The sequence below is a fragment of the Miscanthus floridulus genome, chromosome 5, assembly GCF_019320115.1.
Source record: "Miscanthus floridulus cultivar M001 chromosome 5, ASM1932011v1, whole genome shotgun sequence".
In the NCBI taxonomy this organism is placed as follows: Eukaryota; Viridiplantae; Streptophyta; class Magnoliopsida; order Poales; family Poaceae; genus Miscanthus; species Miscanthus floridulus.
This window is the reverse complement of record NC_089584.1, coordinates 24545259-24563382: the sequence shown is the minus strand read 5'-3', so window position 1 is coordinate 24563382 and position 18124 is coordinate 24545259. Positions and strand designations below refer to the sequence as shown.

The following is an 18124-nucleotide window of genomic DNA, read 5'->3' as shown; positions in this document are numbered from 1 at the left end:
AAGGTGTTTAGCGGTATATCTCTAAAATAGCTAATAGCGAAGCTATATCGGTAGCGGGATATAGCGGCTAAATTATACATGAACTTAAATAGCGGCACCCTGTCTCAAAAGGCTATAGTGACAGCTATAGCGGGAGATTTAAAACTATTGGTGCAGTACGTGCCGTGCGCTGCGTACATGAGCTAGCAGGGGTCCAGGTCCAGGGCCGGTCGGCACATGACGGTGGTCCTCCTTTGTTTTTGTCCTGTCGGGACTCGGGGACGACGTCCGTAATTCCGTAGCATACGGATGGAACGGAACCGCACCGGCCCTTCCGTGCGACGCGCCCGGGGTCGATTCATTCATTAATCGAGCCCACCTTCACTTTTGGTTTCGGTAATGCGCGCGCTTTGTTTTTTCATTCAATCCTCGTCGCACTCTTTTTTTTTAATGAAAATAGTAAGGCCTCACATCGAATGTTACATGAGGGTGTCGTATGAAGTGTTCGAATAATAAAAAAAACAAATTACAAAATCCGTCAGTAAACCATTTGATGAATTTATTAAGTCTAACTAATCTGTCATTAGCATATATGTTACTTTATTGTCAAATTATGAGTTAATTAGGTTTAGGAGATTCGTCTCGTAAATTAGTCGTAAATTGTGTAATTAGTTATTTTTTAGTCTAATACTCTATGATGTGTCTAAATATTTAATATGATAAGATGTAAAGTTTTAGGTTAAAAACTAAACAGGGCTAAATATATAATCATTTTGGATGCGTAGTAGTTTCACCAAATGGGTACATATATGTCGCACTGTACCACACAAAAAATACTGACGATGTACGCAGGAATATTATTTATTTACTTATTTATTTATTTTTGTCTAGATCTTGGAGACGAACGTCGTTATTGGTGCGCACGTCCCCATCCTGCCCTGGCATCCACCATGAGCCGCTCTCTTCAAACTTCCAACCAATCACATGCATGCAAGATGTGTCATATATGTATATATCCCCTTCTCCCAGAGACCGTGCTTGTTCACAACTCCTAAAGTTAATTCAACTAAAAAACTTCTAAAGTTTAGTCACCCCTATTTAATTTAGTGGACTAAAAGAGATTAAATTAGGTTTTTTAATCCCTTTTAGTTAGGATGTTTGATGTAAAGTAACTAAAAGGTGGAACAACCTGACTAAAAGATAGGTTTTAGTCCCATTTAGCAACACTTGGGTGACTAGTTGGCTAATGCACTTTTTAGTCCTATTTAATCATAGTGTTTGGGTAAAAGTGACTAAATGAGGTTTAGTCTATATTTAATACTTCATGCATGTATCCAAATATTTAATGTGACATGGTGTAAAGTTTTAGGATAGGAACTAAGCGGGCTAAATATATAATCATTTTGGATGCGTAGTAATTTCACCAAATGTGTACATATATGTCGCACTGTACCACACACAAAATACTGACGATGTACGCAGGAATATTATTTATTTACTTATTTATTTATTTTTGTCTAGATCTTGGAGACGAACGTCGTTATTGATGCGCACGTCCCCATCCTGCCCTGGCATCCACCATGTGCCGCTCTCTTCAAACTTCCAACCAATCACATGCATGCAAGATGTGTCATATATGTATACATCCCCTTCTCCCAAAGACCGTGTTTGTTCACACCTCCTAAAGTTAAGTCAACTAAAAAATTCCTAAAGTTTAATCACCTCTGATTGGTTTGGTGGATTAGAAGAGACTGAAGGAAAACTTTTAGTCCATTTTAGTTAGGGTGTTTAGATTCAAAGTGACTAAAAGGTGAGATAGTCCGACTAAAATGTGAGCTTTAGTCTCATTTAGCAACACTTGAGTAACTAGTTGCCTAATGCATTTTTTAATTCTATTTAGTCATAGTGTTTGAATAAAAGTGACTAAATGATATTAGATTTAGGAGGTGAGGAGTGAACCAAACACCCCCTAGTACGGAGTGTAATAAAAAGATATCCGCCTAAAGGTTTCCTGTAAACAAAATTCTTTTCTTAACACATCAAAATTAAGTATACCATCACTGCTTATACTGACTAAAGGTTTCCTCTATATTAATCCTCATAAGCTCGCTGCAAAATACAGAAATTGTATACATTATTTTTCCACACAAGATAAGCAAAATATCAAAGCATTTCCATTTTTTAATACTTGACCATTATTGAGAACCAAATCTTCCGTTGTGAAAAGTGACACAAAAACTATAAATCCGTATCTACCATTGTGAAAAACAATATAAAATGGCTCTTTGAATTTGCATCTGAATTAAATTATCCATCTTTTTTCCCTCTATCAATTCCCACATAAGAGCATAACGTTGCATGCACATGGGGATGCATTCCCAAGTAGGTTTACACCATCGAGCGCTACCTGACACCTCTCTCGCTTACTAATCTTATGTACATGATTGGAGGCATCCATTCATCAATTTTCACCCTCATAACCCAGAAATGGGATTAGTGGCTATCGGATTCAGCCTCAACTTTTGGTGCATAGTGTACTCATCAGTAAGTCATAATAGTAAGACTTTTTTGTTTGCTCCATAGTTATTAAGGCGGTGAGGCGAGTAGTGGCAAGCTACCTCTTCCAGATGCCTAGGCGTTTAAGGCATGAGGCGAGGCGACGCCACATGAACATCTTAATCTATAATGCCACTAGAATTTAAAAGCAAATTAAACTTCAACACTAAGTATTAACATACTAGAACATGACCACATCGACAAATCAAAATAGTTTTATCATGTGTGGTCATATGTCGTATTTAGTATTTCAATAAATATTATCAACAAAAAATTAATTAATTAACTTCAATATTCATATATGGAGTCACACACACATATATATTAAAACAACTACGTATATCACAAGCTACAGATATATCAGCTTATCTTTTTGAGCGTCTGAAAGCTCTAGTTTGGTTTTGGTGAATTAATGAAATCCTAAGTGCTAACCTAGTTTATCAAAGTGATTATGAGATAGGTAGCACTACTCTAAGTGGTGAAGCAAATGAAGATCATGACATGGTGATGGTGTTACCATGGTGATGATCAAGTGCTTGGACTTAGAAAAGAAGAAAGAGAAAAATGAAAGGCTCAAGGCAAAGGTATAAGTGGTAGGAGTCATTTCATTTCGGTGATCAAGACACTTAGCGAGTGTGATCATATTTAGGTTTGATAGCCGTACTATTAAAAGCGGTGAAACTCATATCAAAATACGGTTATCAAAGTGCCACTAGATGCTCTAATTCATTGCATATGCATTTATGATCTAGTGGAGTGCTAACACCCTTGAAAATATTTGTGAAAATATACTAACACATGTGCATAAGGTGATACACTTGTTGGTTGACACATTTGGGTAAGGGTGAAGAAGATAGAGTTGAAAATGAGTTAGTCGCACTAGTCACAGAGTGACCGGATGCGTCCGGTATGGCGACAGGACGTGTCTAGTATTAACGACCGAACTCTAGCTCAGAAAGCGACCGGACGCGTCCAGTCGCAACACCGGACGCGTCCGGTGTGAATAAACGAGTCTCGGGTTTCAGCGCTATAATTGATCAGACTCTGGGAGTGTCTGGTCTAGTGTGATCGGACACATCCGGTCAGCCCAGAGTGGCTCTGGGAGCTCTCTAGACTCGACCGGACGCTGAGTCTCATGCGTCCGGTCCGGAGTGACCAGACGCGTCCGGTCGGCCCAGAGCGGCTCTAGGAGCTCTCTAGACTCGACCGGACGCTGAGTCTCCTGCGTCCAGTCCGGAGTGACCAGACATGTCCGGTCGGCCCTAGGAGCTCTCTGGACTTGACCGGACGCTGCAACTCAGCGTCCGGCCATTTTCTAACAGCACATCCGGTCACAGATTGAATATGGCAGCAACGGCTACTTCGTTTTGAAATTGGACACATGGCAGCCAGGTAGCGATTGGACGCGTCCGATCGCCACACCGGACGCATCCGATGCACATAACCTGCATGTCCGGTCGACACGCAGTCAGCCCAATAATTGAGCCAATGGCTTTATTGTTTGGGGGTGTCTATAAATACTGTTTGGCCAGCTCTAGCTCACTCCCTTAGCCATTTGCATTGACATAGCAACCTTATGAGCTTAGCCAAAGCCCTCCTACTCATCTCCATCATAGATTCATCATCTTTGTGAGATTGGGAGTGAATCCAAGTGCATTGCTTGAGTGTTTGCATCTAGAGGCACTTGGTGTTCATGTTTCGCTGTGAGATTCGCTTGTTACTCTTGGTGGTTGTCTCCACCTAGACGGCTTGGAGCAGCGAGGATCGTCAAGCGGAGGTTGGTGATTGTCTCCGGCTCCGATCATGGTGATTGTGAGGGGTTCTTGACCTTTCTTCGGTGGAGAGCCAAAAGATACTCTAGTAAATTGCTCGTGGCTTGTGTGATCCTCAGCTTGCATTGGTTGTGTGGCACCCTATTGAGGGTTTAGCAGGTGATGCCAATCAACTCGTGAACCTCTAAGCGAGTGAATCACCACAACAAGGACTAGCTTGCCGGCAAGCAAGCGAACCTCGGTAAAAAAATCATTATGTTATCATTTGATTCTGAGGTGATTGGTCTTCATTGGTATTCTTTCTTGTGATTGATTGGTTCACTCCTCGACTCGGCGGTATAACCATCTTTCTCACTCTCTTTACATTACCACAAACTAGTTGTCAAGCTCTTTAGTGTAGCTAGTTGTAAGAGCTTGTTAGTTTGGTTAATGTGGCTCTTTAGATAGCCTTTGAGAGCACACTAACTTAGTGTAGTGACATAGCTATTGTGTGGATAGAAATCATATAAATTAGAATTGTGGTAGGTGGCTTGCAATTTTAGTAGGCTAGCGCAACACTTACTTCGCCTTATAATTGTCTAACCGATTTGCTAAGTGTTGTTGTAGAAAATTTTAATAGGCTATTCACCACCCCTCTAACCATTAGGACCTTTCAAGTGGTATCAGAACCGAGGTCACCATGATTTGAGGCTTAACAACCTTCGGTGTAAAAATGGATCAAATCAACAACGCCAAGAAACCACCCCAATTTGATAGCTCAAACTATCCCTATTGAAAGGCTAAGATGACAACTTATATCAAGTCAGTCAATAGGAAAGTTTAGAAGGTGGTAGAGACTAAGATTGAGATTGATGATGAAGAGGCTCCCACCACCGCCGAAGAAATGCTACTCCAAAATAATGACATTGCTTTTAGTGTCATCCATGATGCTTTGAATAAGAGAACATTTGAGCAAATCAAGAACATTGAGAGAGGTCATGAGGCATGGAAGAAGTTGGAGGAATCATTTGAGGGCACTCAAGCCATGAAGAGTGCAAAGGCATACATTCTCAAAGAAAAGTTTGCAAGCTTCAAGATGAAGGAGGATGAGAGTGTGCCAGAGATGTTCTGTAGGCTTCAAATGCTTGTCAATGATCTCAAAGCACTTGGAGAAGAGGTGAAGGACAAGGACTTCTCCCACAAGTTCTTGAGATGTTTACCTTCTAGATTTGGCATATTGGTCACTATTCTAGTGAGGAGTGGTTTGGATACCATGACACCAAACCAAGTGTTGGGAGATAAAATGACTGATGACACATATAGAGATGATGATGAGAAGAAAGAAAAGAAGGAGAAGAAAGATGAGAAGAAGAAGAAGAGTGTGGCATTCAAGGCCACATCATCCAAGGGCAAGGTAAAGCAAGATACATTAAGTGAAGATGATGGTTCATAGGATGATGATGATGATGAGAAGATGGCTCTCTTTGTGAAGAGATTTGGTAAATTCATGGTGAAAAAGGGCTATGTGCAAGAAGGAAGAAGTCATCATCAAAGAACAAGGATGAAATAATGAGGTGCTTCAAGTGTGGTAGCAAGGATCATCGTGTTGCTCAATGCCCATACAATAGCGACAATAGTGATGACAATAAGAAAAACAAGAAGGAAAAGAAAGAGAAGGACAAAATGACCTTCAATAAGAAGAAGAAGGGTGGTTCGTATGTGGTCACTTGGGATAGTGATGCTTCCTCAAGTGATGATGATGATAGTGACAATGATAAGACCACCAAGAAGAAGGCACTTGCAAGCATTGCTATCAATGAGAACCCTTTGCTCTTTGACACTCCATCATGCTTCATGGCTAAGGCCACTAAAGTACAAACTTATGATGATGGAAGTGATGAGGAACATGGTAATGAAAATGATAGTGATAGTGATGATGATGAACCCACTAAAGATGATTTATTTGACATACTAGAAGATGCTAAAGAACACTTTGACATTAAGAGAAGGGAATGCAAGAGCTTGAATAAGGAAGTAAAAGCCCTTAAGCAAGCCCTTAATGAGCTCAAAGCAACTAATGAGAGGCTAGAGGAGGTCCATGAGAAGCTTGGCAAGGCTCACAAGAAGCTTGAAAAAGCTCATTCTTCTTTGCTTAATGAACAAAATGAGAAGAAGCATGTTGAGACTTGTGATGTAGGCTTAACTTGTGATATAGTTGATGAATCATTATCTATGCCTATTATTGTTGCTCCCACTAACCCTTCTTGTAGCACTTCTACTTCCACCTCATCTAGTAGTGATGTTTTCACTTGTGATGCCTCACTAATGGTTGAGAATGAGACCCTCAAGAAGGAGGTCAATAAGCTCACTCACACCTTGGCTAAGGCCTATGGTGGTGAGGATCGCTTGCTTATGTGCTTGGGTAGCCAAAGAGCTTCTCTCTACAAAGAGGGATTGGGCTATATCCCCAAGAAAGGTAAGGTGACCTTTGCTCCTCACAAGACTAGTTTTGTGAAGAACAATGATCGATTTTGCACTAGTTATAAGTAGGTTGGTCATAAAGAGCATGAATGCAAGAACAGGAGCAAAAATACTAATGTATCCTCAATTAAGATTAATTCTTTCTATGTGCTTGCTAAAGGTACAAATAGTGTTAAGGCTAAGTTCATTCATGCACCATGAATGAGCTCAAAGAAGAAAGTCATTTGGGTATCAAAGAGTTTAGTGACTAACCTTCAAGGACCCAAGCAAGTTTGAGTATCTAAAAAGAATTGATCTTCTTTTGTTGGTCAAATACAAAGCCAAAGGAAGGCACTGGGTTCTTGATAGTGGGTGCACTCAACACATGACCGATGATGCAAGAATATTCAACTCAATCAACACCAATGTCAATGATGGTTATGATAGTATCACATTTGGTGACAATGGCAAAGGCAAAGTCAAAGGGCTTGGTAAGATTGCAATATCCAATGACATGAGCATATCCAATGTATTGCTAGTAGAGAGCTTGAACTTTAATTTGCTATCCATGGCTCAATTGTGTGATCTTGGATTCAAATGCATATTTGGGGTAGATGATGTAGAGATCATAAGTGTAGATGGCTCTAACTTGATCTTCAAAGGCTTTAGATATGAGAATCTATACTTGGTTGAGTTCAATGCTAGTGAAGCTAAATTATCTACATGTTTGTTCACTAAGTCTAGTATGGGTTGGTTATGGCATAGAAGGCTTGGTCATGTTGGAATAAAACAATTGAATAGATTGATTAAGCATGACTTGGTTAGAGGCTTGAAAGATGTTGTATTTTAGAGGGATAAGCTTTGTAGATCTTGTCAAGCCGGTAAACAAGTTGAAAACACTCATCCTAAGAAAAAGCATAATGAGTACTAGTAAAGCATTTGAGTTATTGCACATGAATTTGTTTGGGCTAACACAATACACTAGCATCGATGTAAACAAATATGGCTTTATAAGAGTGGATGATTATACTAGATACACTTGGGTATTCTTTCTAGTGGACAAAAGTGATGTATTTGCAACCTTCAAATCATTTGTCAAAGGCATTCACATTGAGTTTGAAACGACCATCAAGAGAGTTAGAAGTGACAATAATAGTGAGTTCAAGAACACTAGAATTGATGAGTTGTGTGATGAATTTGGAATTAGACATAAATTCTTAGCCAAGTACACTCCACAATCAAATGACCTTGTTGAGAGGAAGAATAGAACACTCATTGATATGACAATGTCTATGCTTAGTGAGTACAATGTGAGTCAATCCTTTTGGGCCAAAGCTATCAACATGGCTTGCTATCGTAGCAACCATCTCTATTGTCACCCATTGAAAGAGAATACACCATATGAGCTCTTGAATGGTAGAAAGCTCAATATTTCATATTTTGGGGTCTTTAGTTGCAAATGCTATATCTTAAAGAAAGGTACTAGATTAGGTAAGTTTGACAAGAAATATGATGAAGGATTCCTACTCAGATACTCAACTACTAGCAAAGCTTATAGAGTTTGGAATTTGGATAGTGGTACTCTTGAGGAAATTCATGGTGTTGAATTTGATGAAACCAAGGGTTCGCAAGAAGAGAATAAGAACTTAGAAGATGTTAGAGGCATTCAACTTTCAAATGCCATGAAGAATATGGATGTTGGTGAATTGACGCCTAGGGAAGTGAATGATGATGAAGATGATCAAGTGCAAGTGCTCTCTAACTCAAATATGCAAGATGATACAAATCAAACTAGTACAAGTGGCTCTCATGATAATAAACAAAATCAAGTGTCTAATGCATCATCTCAACCCAATGATCAAGCAAGTACAAGCAATCAAGTTCCAATCCTCCAACCAACCAATATTGCAAGGGATCATCCATTAGACACTATCATTGGTGATATTTCAAGAGGTGTACAAACTAGATCAAGATTGGCTTCATTTTGTGAGCACTAATTTGTGTCATCCATTGAACGAAAGAAGATAGATGAAGCATTGAAGGATGTTGATTGGGTGAATGTTATGCTTGAAGAATTGAATAACTTCATAAGAAATCAAGTATGGGAATTAGTAGAGAGACCAAAGGAACACAATGTGATTAGACCAAATGGGTCTTTAGAAACAAGCAAGATCAAAATGAGATTGTAGTAAGGAACAAAGCAAGAATGGTAGCACAAGGCTATACATAAGTTGAAGATCTTGACTTTGGAGAAACATATGCCCTGATTGCTAGATTGAAAGCAATTAGTATCTTGCTAGCCTATGCTTGTGCCCACAACATCAAACTCTATCTAATGGATGTTAAGAGTGAATTCTTAATGGTTACATCAATAAAGAAGTATATGTTGAGCAACCTCCCGGTTTTAAAGATGACAAGAAGCCCGACCATATGTACAAGTTGAAGAAGGCACTATATGACTTAAAGCAAGCACCTAGAGCATGGTATGAGAGATTGAGGGACTTCCTACTCTCTAAAGGGTTCATGATGGGCAAGGTTGACACCACTCTTTTCATCAAGAAGATTGGAAAAGATTTATTTGTGCTGCAAATCTATATTGATGACATCATATTTGGATCAACCAATCAAGATTTTTGTGAAGAATTTAGAAAGATGAAGGCTAATGAGTTTGAAATGTCCATGATTAGAGAGTTAAGTTATTTCCTTAGTCTTCAAATCAAGCAACTGAAGAATGGTACTTTTGTGAGTCAAGGCAAGTATATCAAGGACATGATCAAGAAGTTTGGCATGGGTGATAGTAAAGCCATTAGCACACCAATGGGAATAAATGGTAACTTGGATAGTGATGCAAGTAGCAACATGGTGGATCAAAAATTATATTAGTCTATGATTGGAAGCCTACTCTATATGACCGCATCAAGGCTAGATGTCATGTTTAGTGTATGCATGTGTGTAAGATTTCAATCCTCACTAAGAGAAAGTCTTTTGAAAGCTACAAAGAGAATATTAAGGTACTTAAAGCATATACAAAATGTTGGTTTGTGGTATCCCAAAGGAGCAAAGTTTGAGCTAGTTGGTTACTCCGACTCAGATTATGCGGGATGCAAGGTTGAAAGAAAGAGCACCTTAGGAACATGTCAATTATTGGAAAGATCACTTATTTCATGGTCATCAAAGAAGCAAAATAGTGTTGCATTATTAACCACCAAAGCCAAATACATATCCGCCGGTAGTTGTGCACAAATACTTTGGATAAAGGCCACTTTGAGTGACTTTGGAATCAAGTTCAAGAAAGTGCCATTGCTATATGACAATGAGAGTGCAATCAAGTTGACCAACAATCTGGTTCAACATGCAAGAACAAAGCATATTGATGTCCGCCACCATTTCATAAGGGATCACCAACAAAAAGGGGGACATTTGCTTTGAGAGTGTAGACACTGAAGATCAACTTGCCGATATATTCACCAAGCCATTGGATGAGAAAAGGTTTTGTAAGCTAAGAAATGAGTTGAACATATTGGATTTCTCAAATATGTGTTGATGCACCCCCACTTATATGACATGCCTCTCCTTCGAGCAATCCAAGGTAAAAGTTGATTGGCATGGCTCACATCCTTGCTAAGGACATGTTTAGTGCATCTAGACATCTTTCACATTTAATAGGCTCATTCATAAAAATCAAATGAATTTGATGATTGTATGGTACACTATTGCTTCTATGCTTGATTTGGTCTAGTGGTAGCATATGACATGTTTATGGGCTTGTAAACCTAGTGTTTGATCTAGAAAATGAGCTCTAAGTGTTTAACTCAACATGGTATAAGATAACCCTTATTTGGAGGTGTGAAGAAGCTTGTCCTTGGATCAAACTAAATTAAATGTCTTTGGCAAGTATTCTTGATTGAACCAAATTTGGGAGAATGATCCTCACCCCATTGATTGACATTGATAATCTCAACCTATCTACATTTTAAACCTTTGTGGTCATTGATGACAAAGAGAGAGAAAACAAATATATAAGTGTTAAGGGGAGAAATAATGTACTAAGATAGTGAAAAGACAACAAGGGTGAGAATTTGACATAGGGGGAGAGATATTGGCAAAGGAAAGGAATCAATTAAAATTTTAAGCACTCAAATAGGGAGAGCAAGCTCATGAACTTGTATGGTGCATTTGAATATGCATTTCATATGTTTGCTTGCATGACATAAGTTTTTAAATTTCAATATCCATGCTTGTGTGGTGTATGCAAGTTGTAGGTTTAAATGATGAAATAAAAAACTAGCATGCATAGGTTAAGTAACTAGACTCATGCTCACATTATGAAAACTAGACCCTTACTTTTAATGTTGATCTTATGGGGTATTCTAGTTTTTGTGTATGTCTAGTTACTAATGGTGCTAAGGATGGTATATTGGTGCACTCCGATTGGTATCACGCTTCAATGGTCCATCTTTTATACCTTAGCATCATTTGGTAGACATTGTCTCCTATATTTCCTATCTAAGCATATGTGCAAGCTGCAATCCAAACTCTTAGCGCATATATAGGGGGAGCAATTGCTACCATACAGGGTTCATGAAACTTATCCATATCCTTTTACACATGGTAAATATGCTTGGACAAGTAATATGGATTCAATTAAATTTCAATTCATATCTTTGTGTAAGGGTTGTCATCAATTACTAAAAAGGGGGAGATTGAAAGCTCTAGTTTGGTTTTGGTGAATTGATAAAACCCTAAGTGCTAACCTAGTTTATCAAAGTGATTATGAGATAGGTAGCACTACTCCAAGTGGTGAAGCAAATGAAGATCATGACATGATGATGGTGTTGCCACGGTGATGATCAAGTGCTTGGACTTGGAAAAGAAGAAAGAGAAAAATGAAAGACAAAAGGCAAAGGTATAAGTGGTAGGAGTCATTTCATTTTGGTGATCAAGACATTTAGCGAGTGTGATCACATTTAGGTTTCATAGCCATACTATTAAGAGCGGTGAAACTCATATCGAAATACGGTTATCAAAGTGCCACTAGATGCTCTAATTCATTGCATATGCATTTATGATCTAGTGGAGTGCTAACACCCTTGAAAATATTTGTGAAAATATGCTAACACATGTGCACAAGGTGCTAACGCATGTGCACAAGGTGATACACTTGGTGGTTGGCACATTTGAGCAAGGGTGAAGAAGATAGAGTTGAAAAGGAGTTAGTCGCGCTGGTCACAGAGTGACCGAACACGTCCGGTATGGTGACCGAACGCGTCTAGTATTAACAACCGAACTCTGGCTCAGAAAGCATCCAGTGTGAATCAGTGAGTCTCAGGTTTCAGCGCTATAATTGATCAGACTCTAGGAGCATTCGGTCCAGTGTGACTGGACACGTCCGGTCGGCCCATAGCGACTCTAGGAGCTCTCTGGACTCGACCGGACGTTGAGTCTCCTGTGTCTGGTCTGGAGTGACTAGACGCATCCGGTCTACCTAGAGTGGCTCTAAGAGCTCTCTAGACCCGACTAGACGTTGAGTCTCCTACGTGTGGTCCAAAGTGACCAGACACGTCCGGTCGGCCCTGAGAGCTCTTTAGACTTGACCGGACGCTGTGACTCAGCTTAAATATGGCAACAACGGCTACTTTGTTTTGAAATTGGACACGTGGTGGTCAGGTAGCAACCAGATGCGTCTGATCACCATACCAGACACGTCTGATGCACATGACCTACGCATTTGGTCGACGCGCAGTCAGCTCAATAATTGAGCCAATGACTCTATTGTTTGGGGGTGTCTATAAATACCGTTTGGCTGGCTCTAGCTCACTCCCTTAGCCATTTGCATTGACATAGCAACCTTGTGAGCTTAGCCAAAGCCCTCCCACTCATCTCTATCATAGATTCATCATCTTTGTGAGATTGAGAGTGAATCTAAGTGCATTGCTTAAGTGTTTGCATCTAGAGGCACTTGGTGTTCATGTTTCGCTACGGGATTCACTTGTTACTCTTGGTGGTTGCCGCCACCTAGATGACTTGGAGCAGCGAGGATCATCAAGCGGAGGTTGGTGATTGTCTCTAGCTCCGATCGTGATGATTGTGAGGGGTTCTTGACCTTTCCCTGGCGGAGAGCCTAAAGGTACTCTAGTAAATTGCTCGTGGCTTATGTGATCCTCATCTTATGTTGGTTGTGCGGCACCCTATTGAGGGTTTGGTGGGTGATGCCAATCAGCTCATGAACCTCCAAGTGAGTGAATCGCCACAACGAGGACTAGCTTACCGGCAAGTAAGTGAACCTCGGTAAAAATCATTGTGTCATTTGATTCTGAGGTGATTGGTCTTCATTGGTATTCTTTCTTGTGATTGATTGGTTCACTCTTCGACTCAGTGGTATAACCATCTTGCTCACTCTCTTTACATTACCACAAACTAGTTGTCAAGCTTTTTAGTGTAGCTAGTTGTGAGAGCTTGTTAGTTTGGTTAGTGTGGCTCTTTAGTTAGCCTTTGAGAGCACACTAACTTAGTGTAGTGACACAACTATTGTGTGGATAGAAACTATATAAACTAGAATTGTGGTAGGTGGCTTGCAATTTTAGTAGGCTAGTGCAACACTTGCTTCGCCTCATAATTGTCTAACCGGTTTGCTAAGTGTTGTTGTAGAAATTTTTAATAGGCTATTCACCCCCCTCTAGCCATTAGGACCTTTTAGCATCCTGCGTCTTCGCATCACCTTGTTTATATGGGGTTAAAGATCTGATCTTCAAACTAAGGTTGGTGATCGAAGTGTTCCATGCTTAAAGGTCACACAGAGACAATCTATCAAGCAAATAGCGAGCATATACATGGAGTGGAATATGTGCGCATGCAGCACCAGCATATACAAGATATAGCAAGCAATATGATTTCTTCACGATCACCCTGAATGCCCCTGATCGAATGTGAGGTCGGATCTCATAAAGGCATACGTGATCCAGATGTGACCTAGGCACGCGAATGATGAGGGGGACTGATCGGAGAGGGTGAAAGCCCTAGTTTCATTTTGGATAATTGATGAAACCTATTCACTAACCTTTGTAATGAGTTGTGATATGAGCTAGGTTGGTGCAATCCAAGTTGTGAAGCAAGGTGTTACTCAAATGGTGATGTTGATCACATGAAATGATAAGATGGCCACATGTGATGATGATCAAGTGCTCAACTTGGAAAAAAAGAAAGAGAAAAATAAAACCCTATGGAGATCATGGCAAAGGTATAAATAGAGGTTTTGTTTTAGTGATCAAGACACTTTTGAGAGTGATCACATTTAGGGTAGATGGCCGTACTATTAAGAGGGGTTCTTAACTAGACAATTTGGTCATCTAGTGCCACTAGGTGTTGGACTTCATGCATTGCATTTAGGCCTAGTAAACTTCAGAGAGCAAGTGAAAATATTTATCAAAAATATTTTGAGAATTGCTAACGTGGCTCTAACATATTTTTGAGAAAATATTTTGAGAGTTAGCATCGCTTGTGGGGAGTACCTCAAGTTGACGTGGATCGAATTGTGCAAAAGTTTGTAACTTGGAGAGCTAGTGGAGGTGCCTAGGTGGCACCATCACCCCCTGTTCGGTGCACCGCCCTGCCTATGGTGGTGCCCATCTGACCAAGGCCGAGAGTTGCTAAGTTGGGGTGGTCACCGAACGTGTCGGCGTACACCGCCTTTGCTCAGGCGGTGCACCACCATGGGCACCGTCGCCCTTGTCTGGTGTCACCGCCTCTTTTCACCCGAGGCTGGCAAAACTAGAGTTGGGGCCAAGGGGGCACTACCCTGATTATCGCCATGGGGTGGCGGTGCACTGCCCTAATTATCCAGAGAGGGGTGTTTTGGGAGCTCGGCTAGGTGGTCACTAGCCATTGGTCAACCATTGGAATTCGACCATTGAGGGCACCGTCACCCTATCTGGTGACCGCACTACCCTGTTCGGTGTCCTCGTAGAAACAACTTCAAAGGGGTAATGACTCTATTTGCTTGTGGGCTTATAAATAGAGCTAGTGGCTGGCCTTGGCCACTCTCTTGGCACCTCATACACTTGTGCACACCCTTTGAAAGCTAAGCAACACACTTCACTCACTTGTTCACTTGATTTTAACATCTTGAGTGAGATTGGAGAGCATCTAGTGCATTGCATTGAGTTGTATCATCTTATGGCACTAGTTGGGTGATTTGGGCTGGTTGTGAGCTTGTTACTCTTGTTATTTACCGACACCTAGATGGCCCAGTGATTGGAGGATCGTTGAGCAGAGTTGGTGATTGTCTCCATCCTCGATTGGTTGCTTGTGAGGGGTCTTGTGCCTTCCCCGGCGGAGCGCCAAAGGCAACTCTAGTAAATTGCTCGTGTTGTTGAGTTACCTCACTTGTGGGTAGGTTCTTGCGGTGTCCAATTGTGTGGACGAGGTTCGTACAACACCTCTTAGCCATGGAACCACCAATTGTTGGTCGACACAATGGGGACTAGCGTACCGGTAAGCACGTGAACCTTGGCAGAAAAATTGGTTGTCTCTTGCCCTTTGGTATTCTCCCAGTGATTGAATTGGTATTCATATTGTGATTGGTTTACTCCTCTATGCGGCGGTATAATCACCCTACTCACACGTTTACATTCCTACAAACTAGGTGTAGCAAGCTCTTTAGTATAGCTAGAATTGAGAGCTTGCTTTGTAGCTTAAGATCATCTAGTGGAGCTCTTTAGTGTAGCAAGTGTGAGAGCTCTTAGTGAGTAGTGACTTAGCCATTTGTGTACCCAGTGATTATAGTAACTAGAATTGTTGGATAAGTGGCTTGCAACCCTTGTAGAGGTAGAGCAAGTTTACATTTCGCTATTTGTCATACTAATCAAATTGCTCTAGTGATCTTATAGATTTTTAAATAGGCTATTCACCCCCTCTAGCCATATTAGGATCTTTCAAGTGGTATCGGAGCCATGGTCATTGTTTGTTTCAAGGCTTAACAACCTTTGGTACAATTTATGGCTCAAATTGTGCTCAACCATGTTAGGGGTAAACCACCATTCTTTGATGGCACGTCTTTTTATTATTGGAAGAGAAAGATGAAGATGTACCTTGGTTCAATCAATGACAATATGTGGGATGTGGTAGAGAATGAGTTTGTGATCATTGACCCTACCAATCTCACCGACAATGATAAGATCAATAAGCAATGCAACACTATGACACTCAACACAATAACAATAGCATTGATTCAAAGGTGTTTGAGCAAATCAAAGATCTTGAGAAGGCAAGTGAAGTTTGGGTGAGACTAGAAGAAACATATGAGGGCACTTCAATGATAAAAAGTGCCAAGCTCTACATGCTCAAAGACAAGCTATCAAACTTCAAGATGAAGGATGATGAGTCCATTCTAGAGATGTTCTATAGACTACAAGTCATCATCAATGATCTTAAGAGTTTGGGTGAGAAGGTGAAGGATGAGGACTTCTCTCACAAGTTCTTGATGTGTTTACCAAAGAGATTCAAGACATTGAGAACTATCATCTTTATGGGTGGATTAAAGGATGTTACTCCAAATGAGGTGCTTGGTGATGTGATGACCGAGGACCAATACAATAGTGATGGTGAAGAAATTGTAAAGGAGGTAGACAAGAAGAAGAAGAGCATGGCATTCAAGGCCGACACTTCATCCTCCAAGACCAAGAGCAAGGGCAAGGCTAAGAAGGAAGAATCAAGTGATGAAGAATGCTCTCACGATGATAGTAATGATGAAGCACTAGCTCTCTTTGTGCACAAGTTTGGAAAGATGAAGAAGAAGAAAGGCTATGGTGCAAGAAAGAGAAGAGACCACTTAAAGAACAAGGAGTATGTGAGGTTGTGCTACAAGTGCAAGAACCCTAATCATATTGTAGTGGATTGTCCCTACAATAGTGACAATGAGGATAATGAGAAGAAGAAGAACAAAAAAGAGAAGAAGGAGAAGAAAGAGAAGAAGATGATCTTTAAGAAAAATAAGGGTGGATCCTATGTTGTCACATGGGATAGTGATGCCTCCACCGATGATGAGTCAAGTGATGATGACAAGGCATCCAAGAAGAAGGCTCTAGCAAGCATTGCTATTAACAACAGGCCTTCACTAGTTGACACTCCATCATGCTTCATGGCCAAGGGCTCTAAGGTAAAATATGATGAGAGTGAAAATGATGATAGTGAAAGTGAAAATAATAGTGATGATTATGAATTCTCAAATGAACAACTAATGAACATGCTAGAATAAGCCAACTCAATAATTAACAAGAAAAGCAAGAATTGCAAAAGAAGCTTAGTGCTCTTGAGCAATCATTTGATGAGCTCAATGCTACTCATGACAGGCTAGTGGAAGCCCATGAGAAGATTGACAAAGCTCACACCAAGCTTGAAAAGGCTCACTCCTTGCTTCTTGAACAAGAAAAGGAAATGGTTATAATATCATGTGATGTGGGCATAACATGTGACATTATTGAAGATTCATTTTATGAACCTATTGTTGTTGCTCCCACTAACCCTTATTGTAGCTCATCATCCACCACTGCTACCACTCCTACCTCTACTACTAGTGATGGTTTCACTTTTGATGCCTTACTAATGGTTAAAAATGAGACTCTCAAGAGAGAGGTGGATGAGCTCACTCATGCCCTAGGCAAGGCCTATGGTGGTGAGGCTCGCTTGCTAAAGTGCTTGGGTAGCCAAAGGTTCTCTCTTAACAAAGAGGGGTTGGGCTATACCCCCAAGAAAGGCAAGACAGCCTTTGCTACTCCCAAACCTAGCTTTGTGAAGAGCAATGGTCAGTTTTGAAATAGATGCAAGCAAGTAGGGCATTTAGAGCAATCTTGCATAAAGAACAAGAACAAGATCAATGTTAATGTATTCTCAATTTGTTTTGATTCTTGTTACATGCTTACCAAAGGTGTGAATGGTGTGAAGGCTAAGTTCATTGGTACACCTATTGTGGGCTCAAAAAAGAAAGCCATTTGGGTACCAAAGACCTTAGTGACTAACCTTCAAGGACCCAAACAAGTTTGGGTACCTAAAAATAATTGATCTTCTTTTGTAGGTCAATTATAAAGCCAGAGGAAGGCATTCGGGGCTTGATAGTGGGTGCACACAACACATGATCGGTGATTCAAGAATGTTCAATTCAATCAACTCAAATGATGACAATAGGATTGATAGCATACCATTTGGTGATAATGGCAAAGGCAAGGTCAAAGGGCTTGGTAAGATTGCAATATCTAATGACTTGAGTATTTCCAATGTGCTACTAGTAGAGAGCTTGAACTTCAACCTATTGTCGGTAGTTCAACTTTGTGATCTTGGTTTCAAGTGCATATTTGGAGTTGATAATATAGAGATCATAAGTGTAG

General features: G+C 40.4%; 1 protein-coding gene across 1 annotated transcript; it reads left to right on the top strand.

Annotated features, from left to right (window-relative positions):
- The first annotated feature begins 5589 nt into the window (after positions 1-5589).
- On the top strand, positions 5590-16998 carry LOC136454421 (uncharacterized). Its single transcript, XM_066454852.1, has 3 exons — positions 5590-5731; positions 5806-6320; positions 16285-16998. Exons 1-3 carry the CDS (start codon positions 5590-5592, stop codon positions 16996-16998), a joined length of 1371 nt encoding a protein of 456 aa, XP_066310949.1.
- The last annotated feature ends 1126 nt before the right edge of the window (positions 16999-18124 follow it).